The 8,343-nt window shown below is 35.9% G+C and overlaps 1 protein-coding gene across 9 annotated transcripts in view; it reads right to left on the reverse strand.

Moving 5' to 3' along the window:
• The window catches only part of CEP170 (centrosomal protein 170), a 71,861-nt gene that overhangs the window by 7,971 nt on the left and 55,547 nt on the right, over positions 1-8,343 (reverse strand). For 5 of the 9 annotated variants that reach the window (XM_031060231.1, XM_031060233.1, XM_031060214.1 and 2 more), the window contains 3 exons: positions 4,746-4,923; positions 3,148-3,315; positions 2,777-2,865 (listed from right to left, as the gene is read on the reverse strand). In XM_031060231.1, coding sequence (XP_030916091.1) covers positions 2,777-2,865; positions 3,148-3,315; positions 4,746-4,923 — 435 coding nt within the window. The remainder of the gene's footprint in view (positions 1-2,776; positions 2,866-3,147; positions 3,316-4,745; positions 4,924-8,343) is intronic. The other 4 variants (XM_031060240.1, XM_031060217.1, XM_031060211.1 and 1 more) reach the window with 2 other exon arrangements.

The raw sequence follows: 8,343 nt of genomic DNA on the forward strand, positions 1-8,343 counted from the left end.
ACATAGAAAATAAGGCTTTTTTTAGCAGTAAACAGCACTAGCAAAAAAAAAATCGATTATGACATTGTGTGATTTTTTATTTACCTTCTTGCCATGTTCTGTTAAAATAATTCTATCCTGATGTATGTGATTAGTGCCTTTGCTTCTCTATGTGGTGTTTTTAGAGCTAATGTTCTTCTCCTCTAAAATTTGAAAGTTTCTCATTTCATTGGTCACTTTATTAAAAAAGAATGGAACAAAATGAAAGTGTTAATTAGAAATTTTGAAACTGTTATTATTTAAACTATGAAGTGGACAGCCAATATTTTTACTATAAACTTAGGAAGCCTATTTCCTTTTTTACTTCATCTTTTTGAACACTTCATTTAGCTATTTTTAACTTCCTGGGGGATCATCATCTCTGTCTTCTTTGCTCTTCCCCTTTCTAACCATATTTTTCAAGTTAAAACAATATATTTATAAATGCCTATTGTCTTCTTCTCTTGCTTTTCCCTGCTTTCTGAGGCAAACCTTACTTGACTGTGCTCAATCCCCATTTTTCTTCCAGGGCACATTGCAGGATGCCCAGCAAACAGCAGAGGCAACAGGCAGTACCTCCCCTGCTGTGACTGCTTTGCCAAGATTTTGTCTGGCTGAAGAGAAACTTGCCTGCTACAAGATAAGCCAATGACACTGCACTCACATTGCAGAACACTGATAAAACTGCAGATTTTCTCACCACAAAACCTTTTTAGCTCTTTCCTTCAATCTCTGAAAACTCCTGCAAACTCATTGTTACATATAAAAGCACAAGCACAGGCTTCTCTTAGGTAGAGAATGGATGGAGAGCAGCCCTGGGGAGAAGGACTTGGGGGTGGTGGATGAGGCTGGACATGACCCAGCCATGGGCACTCACAGCCCAGAAACCCAATTCTATCCTGAGCTGCATCAAACAGAGAGTGGCCAGCAGGGATCCTGGCCCTCTGCTCTGCTGAGACCCCACCAGGAGTGCTGCATCCAGCTCTGGAGGTCACAACATAAGAAGGACATGGACCTGTTAGAGTGAGTCCAGAGAAGGGCCATGAAGATGATCAGAGAACTGGAGCACCCCCCTTATGAAGTCATTGTAATTATTCTGGTCAGAAATTTTAACTGGCTTAAGTCCAGAAAGAGGAATAGCAGCACACCAGTTGGCTGAACTCATGTATTTCAAAACAAAGCTAAGGTAAAAATCTGTAATAGGTACTCCCTAAAAACAATATTAAAAGTAGTGCTGTTTTTCTGATTCAAAATATTAATAAAATTAAGAATAACATCATATTTTTCTAACCCATTCATAGGAAAATAAAGTTTTGAACAAAGCCCTGGGGAAAAGGCTAAATAATTGCTTATTAATGGAAGTTTACTGCCTTTTTATAGAAAAAAAAAAGCAATTTCCCTTTCTTTAAGTATGTATAAAATATTTGTAGGTACACTTGTACTTATATATGAGCACATTATTATTGCATTCATGAGTAACTAATTTGCCTTTTAAGATCAGAAAATTAATCAGAAATGTGTAAGACCTGGATTTAATGTTACCTTTAATCACCAGTAAAAACAACACACAAAATTCCTTAGAATAAGATAATTAAAATGAGTTACAGGCTTTTAAATAATTGATTCTTCACTTGGTGATACTCTTCCTACTAGAAATAGCAGGACTAGAAATGGCAGCTAACCTACAGTTTTAATCAATTTATATAGATTATTATTTTTCTTCTTGATTTCTATGGCCAAATCTTTTTTGGTAACCCAATGAGAATACAATCTTCAGCTATATTAGTATTTTGCTGCTTTGACTGGTTACATCACCCTATTCTGACAGACATTTTTGTTGTTTAATCTGTGACTCATCTAATATATTCCAATATCTGACACTTCCTAAACAAGCCAATCAATTACAGACCTAATATTTTCTCATATTCAGAAAACTATGCATTAAGCCAAAGACTTCTTATTTTTAAGTTATTAACTGCACAAAGACATGAAGAACATAAGAAATTTACAATCCTGAACCTTGTATTATAAATTTTCTTTTATTCTTGTCAACCAAAGTGGTCACCAACTGGTTTTACACTCACATATTCAAGTTAAATGGAACTGTCAGTAGAGCAACATGTTACCATTTTTTGACATGTCTACACTTCATCTTAACTACTACAATGTCTTATGAAGGAATCTAACTATTTAAGCAGGAATTTTCAATTAAAAATGAGAAGTGGCTAGTTCTGTTGTTTTAGAAATCAATAGGGATCACATTGTCTCCAGAGCAAGCTGTTTTTCAGAAGGATTTACTGAAACAGCTCTCCTCTGTCCAATTTGTTTTTTCTTCCTAAAATGCAAAATCCCTACAACAACTTGGCAAACCTACAGGGCCCAGTTTTAGAGTTCAGCAACATTTTAACCTTATCTTTTAAGCAAGGGAGTTTTGCAAGACTTCCACAGAGGTTGTGCAGATTTTGCACAGTGTTGCATATGTTGGAAGAGCTCCTCTGCTGGATGTTGTTCTGTCCATGTAAACTTTCCTGATATTTCTTTTCACATAAAGTGAAATAAACAGAAGGAATAATGGAAAAAGTATTACGTCCAAATCCTTCTGAATGCTAAAAATACCAGAGGTGACAGTGCCTTTTTTAAAAGACAAGTTTGTACTGTGTACATTTCCTCTGTGATTATTATATATATCTTTTTTTACTGCTGGGAATGTTGATGGGAACAGGCATGTCAGCAATAACAGCAATTTTTAACAACCCACCTGATTTTGCCAGCTGTTTTGTCTATGGATTGTCTTATCTTGCGAGAAAACTGGAAGACTGAGGACAACAGCAAACTGTCCCCCATAACCTGCAATAAGTTTTTAATAAAAAAGGATATTATTAGTTTAATAGTAACAACTCCATATATTTTGGTATATTTAACTATAAAAAATCTTGCTTATGTTTTAGATAGTATCATACAATGATATTTGAACATTTTGCCAATAAAATAATACATAATTTTTTCAAATATTAATGCCACCTGCGAGAGGTAGGAGAGACAGGAAAATGTCTAGAATATTAAGTGGGGAGATAATTGCAAAAGCTTAAAATTGACACATTCTTAGAGAGAATCCTGTTGTGTGCTCACTTCATCTCTGCTCCAAGTCCTTCTGCGGGTAATTGTTGGGGGATCGAGGGCCTCTGTCAGCTGAGGTCTGGCATCACTAGGCCGACCATTCCCTTCCGGGGGTTTCGCATGCACTATTGGAGGGATTTTTCTAAAATTGAGACTTTCATCAAATACTCGGTCCACCAACTGCGGGATAAAAGAAAAATTAAGTTCATGAAATCTACTGGATACATCAAAAAATCAGATTATTGGGATTTTTCTCCTGAAACAGTTTCTAAGATGCCTATCAAATAATAATCATTCGGTTGTCTTCTATAGTATAAAATTATGCATCTCTTATGTAAAAATATCTTGTACAAATGAACAAGATTTGGGTTTTTTTTTTAAATGCTAGACATACATAGCAAATTTAGACTACCCCACTGAAATTTTGCTTGTGGGCAGGTAACATAATAGCTACCTATAAAATGGTACTGAATAATAAATTCCTTTGATTAATGGAACATATCTGTGGAACTGAGAAGAGTACTCTGAGATTAGGGGTTTTTTCCAAATAAGTCATAGTGTTACAGAAAGACTTACACTACCTAAAGGAGATACTGCCACCTGCAGTATGTACACAATGCACTGTATTTTTTGAAGAAGAAAATAATTATTTAATGATAAAAAAAATTTGGAGTGATCTAATTGGATCTGAGAAAAAGAGCATTTTACTTCTTTAAAGTTTAGCCACAGTCTATGAGAATTAAACTCAAAACCTATGTGAGTGCATTTATAATTTTTCTGAGTACCCAGCTCACAGATTTCTTATTGCTGTTTATATCTTTTTTTCCACAGAAAAAGACAGTATTAAACTAACCACAGTAAACTAGTGTATTAACCAAAATTTATGCACACAAAAATGAATAAAACACATTTTGAAAGGAATACTATGAAGAAAAAAATGCATTAAACATTTACAACACATTATTATGGTGAATTGTAACATGGTAGAAAGTGATGACTTAAATTCAGATTAACATGTTTACCAGCATTAGACCTGTGATGATTACTAGAACACGTTAGTCAATATATTCATAGAACAGTACACCAGAAGTAGGCAAAGAAAATAAGAATTATTAGAAGCATAAAGCAAACTTATTTAAAGGCAGTTTTTGACAATGTTATTGAGAAAGAAAATCTAAAGTTAACTGATGGTACCTAAGTATTTCAATGTTCAGAAGATGAAAGTTTTATGTCGCCTGTGAAAAGAGGGACTTTTTTGTTTTTAATAGTTAAGCAAAGAATTAAATGTATACATTTATATATAGTTGTGCATACACACTAGTATCTTTAAACGCACTTAGATACCATCCAAGAATATCTAAGGCTACAGACAAGCAAAAAACAAATAACTACCTTGTCCTATGTTTCGTGGAAAAAAAGAGACAGACAGATAGTATGCATTCTTTTGACAAGCTACGTTCACAAAATAACTCCTGAGTTGTTTGTTGAAATGTAAAGGAATTTCAAATGAAAAAAAAATAATGTAGAGATCATGCATACGGGTTGAGTGGAGGTAACAAAAAAGGCTATGCAAAATGCTAAAAGCAAAAGAAATAAAGAAAAGGAAGAACCTTATGCATTTCTCCATGAAGATCTCCTACCTCTTCTCTAGTGTCTATGGCAGAGCCAGGGGTGGTGGCAGCAGTGCTTACTGTGGTACTGGGGGCAGTGCCTGATGAAGTCACTGAATCTATCTCTCCTGCTACATCGTTGATTTCCCGTGCGATGAGAGCCAGATCTTGACTGATCCTAGTAATAAAAAGAGTGTTACATTCACCCCTACAAACATTTTTGGGCCAGTAGAGCCCAATCTGCAGCCTCTGAGGTTGGAAGTTCAAGTTCCTTATAACCATGCTATGAAAAGCTGCACGCCTTTTTAAACAGAAAGACTATTTGTAGAACCATAAAAGCAAATTTTGACTGAAGCTTTTAACAGCATGCCTTTCTAGAGGAAGAAGGTGAAAGGTGATCTCAAAAGACAGAGTATCCTTGTTTTCTTCCTAGGATTCAGACAGATACTTGCAATGTGCAGTATATCCGACACAGAGGATGCATAGGAAATATGCTGAAAATACTGCACAGATGAGCCGTGTAACATGGCAGTAAATCTAAAATGCTCAGAAATCGTTTAATTTGTACCTTAGTTTGCCTACTTGAAAAAAATGTTTTCAGGACTTCTGAGTTTCTGGCAGCTCAACACCTTACTCAGATCAAGCTGCTTATGGGTCTGAAATTCCAGACCAATATCCTAAATCCCCAAATGTAATCAAGAAAAATTTTCAGTGGCAAAAATACAACATACGTTTAAAACATGGGTATGATAGCATTACAAAAATACAGCTGAATTCTCAGCCAAAGAGTCTTTTTCTTTGCTTCTGATTTAGCACATCAAAAAACCAGCTTTGCTCTGACTTGCTCTGCTTGTGCTACTCCTCCCCAGGACACCCCAAAGGAAGGAGGGGACAACACAAAAACCCCCACAAAGCAAAAGCTAAAAGCCATTACTAACTATGGCACCCTGAATCTCCAGCTTGGATCCCAGATTTGAGAAGAGCAGACTGCCAAGTGATCCCCTTTAACACTTCTGCCTGACAGCACGGAAGGCACAAAAGGTGACAGTGCCACTTCTGCGCCACCGAGGACTCGGTGACACAAACAGCACCCGCTGCTCAAGTGGAAGGAGGCACACAGCCACGTGACAGTGACACACCCTGGGCTCCACAGAGGTGGATTGTTCAAGGTGAGCTTCCTTCTGCTCTTAATTTTCACTTTGTCTTCAAGTCAAAAACAATGGACACCACTGGCCTGGAGATAGCTTAAGATTAAGTGAACAGAATTTCAACCAGAAAGGCAAACATAACTAGAGAAATTTCCAGCCAAATTCCAACACTGGATTTTGTGGCTAATCATCAGCAATCCATAATAAAGTGCAACTTTGTGCAGCTTATATACACATATAATTGGAAGAAGGCTGTAGACAAATATATGGCAATTTACACACGCCATTCAAAGTCCAACATTCTTAGTAGTAGATACCCTAAAAGAGTTACTTCCTCTGTGTCATACAATCATCTAACTTTTTCCTTAAATAGAAAAGTTGCTACTATTCACATTTGATTTTCTGGGACAAATTATGGTATTTAATGAGTTGTTGTGAAGAAAATAAAACCAGGAGACTTCAATTATCAGCAAAATTTTCAGAAGATAAATGTAATTAAACACCATAATCAAAAGTAGCATCAATTAATGAAGACTTAACTCTTCAAAGAAATCAGCAATGCTTCAACATGACACAACCACTTAATTTGAGTTCTTAGCAAGAAATCAAAATTGCATAAAGTGTCAGATCTCTATATAAAAATTAATTCAAATGAATCCCAGAAGTATCAGGACAAACAACTCTAACATTGATGGCAAGCAACAGATAATTACCACAGTCAAATATCAGTCATGTGAACAAAATCTGGAATCATTTTCTATGTGAAAGTAAGCTATAGTCCAGTACTCAATTTCATTCCTGTATAGAAACAATATGGAGCAATAAATGAGAAGCACTGTGAAATAGAAGATTAGAAACCAGCTGTGAGCTGAGCCTGACTTATGAAGTTTTCAAGTAATTCTATGTTAACTTTCAGAAGCAGAAATTTTTGCTTAACTACAAGGAGTATGTTTTGTGTAATCAGGGACAAGAGACTGAGGCTCTAGGTGCACACTATTTACTCTACTACAACTGTAGTCTGCCTTGCAGATCTCTACTGCTTCCTGCATCAGATCTAGCAAGCATACAAGGCAAATCAATTCACAGAGGCAGAACTAATAAATCTCAAATTCCCTAAATCCCTCAACCCACTCCAAGAAATACTGCTTTAGATTCACTTGATGAGCAGACTCAGGCAGCTACACAGCTACAAATGGAACAGACTCAGTTTCCAACACATAGGATAAGGTGAAAACACATGGCTTGGGATGGAGAGAGCATGACCACCTTTCCAAGCCTGGAACTCTAGTTCTGGTAAAAAATACCCAGTGCTAGAAAAAAATACAAGGAAATAGGAATACTTCTAAGATATCTGTAATAGTGCTGAACTACTGGATTACTAAAAACATTTTTATTCTTAGTCTACAATGTTACACTTCCTATACTGAGTCAGTGGATTTTGTAACAATACTTTAACATCCTTAAACAAAATATTTGTGAAGCTCTTGTTATTCTGAGAGTGTAAACTCCCTCCATGTCAAAGTGGCTTTAAATCAAGTCTAATTATTCCAGGAAGTTTTTTTAAACATCTCTTTCAAATTTTCAGGGTTTTTAACATCTGTAAATCGTGAAGTCTGTGAAAAGTGCATACTGTGGCAGTCATGGAGTCATTAAAACACAGTATGATGGTAACACAGATGCAATGAAATGTTTGCTATACAGTTTCTACACTACTTTCTGCTACAGATATATTGTATGAAAGGCTTATCCTTACAATCTAATCAGTTATTCAACAACAACAAAAATAAATCAACTAATTTTAATGAGAGCATATAGCCATCTTAATTTTTTCGAAACTCTAAATAGAGTTGAAGGGACCCTGAACATAGAGGCTGGACTGATGGCTGGGATGGAAAAAAAAACCAGGGTAGGCAATAATAGAGCCTATGGTTAGCAAGGAAATAGGAGCAGAGACAAAAAGTTTCTTATAGAGGACAGAAGCGAAAATTAAAGCCAAGGGAGCAAAAATGTGAATCACTACAAAGATATGGAGACACAGAAAGGATGAACTAGTGACCTACAGCAAGTGCTCTCAGAAGAGGCTAAAACTGGTATTGGAAGCAGTGACAACAGCTGACAATAACCTGGAATTTCTCAGATGCTAAATGCTACTTTTCTTTACCTTAAATAAGCTCATTTAATTCAGGTTGTATAAAAGCTCTACATAAACCTAAAAATTTGGCAGTACTGATTTGAGCCTCTCAGCACTTCAACTGAAAATAAAGCTGAAGAGATAGGATAAGTACACAGCCTTTAAAACAAATTTTAAAGACAATACATCAATGTAGGAAAGGGTAAGAATCCCAAGGGAAGAGAAAAACCTGCAAGCCTAACCATCAAATGAGTTTAGACTGAATCATCAATTATGTCCAGGGTCAATCTCTCTTAGATGGGCAAAACATATGAAAAAC

The sequence above is a fragment of the Geospiza fortis genome, unplaced genomic scaffold (genome assembly GCF_000277835.1).
Source record: "Geospiza fortis unplaced genomic scaffold, GeoFor_1.0 scaffold41, whole genome shotgun sequence".
NCBI lineage: Eukaryota > Metazoa > Chordata > Aves > Passeriformes > Thraupidae > Geospiza > Geospiza fortis.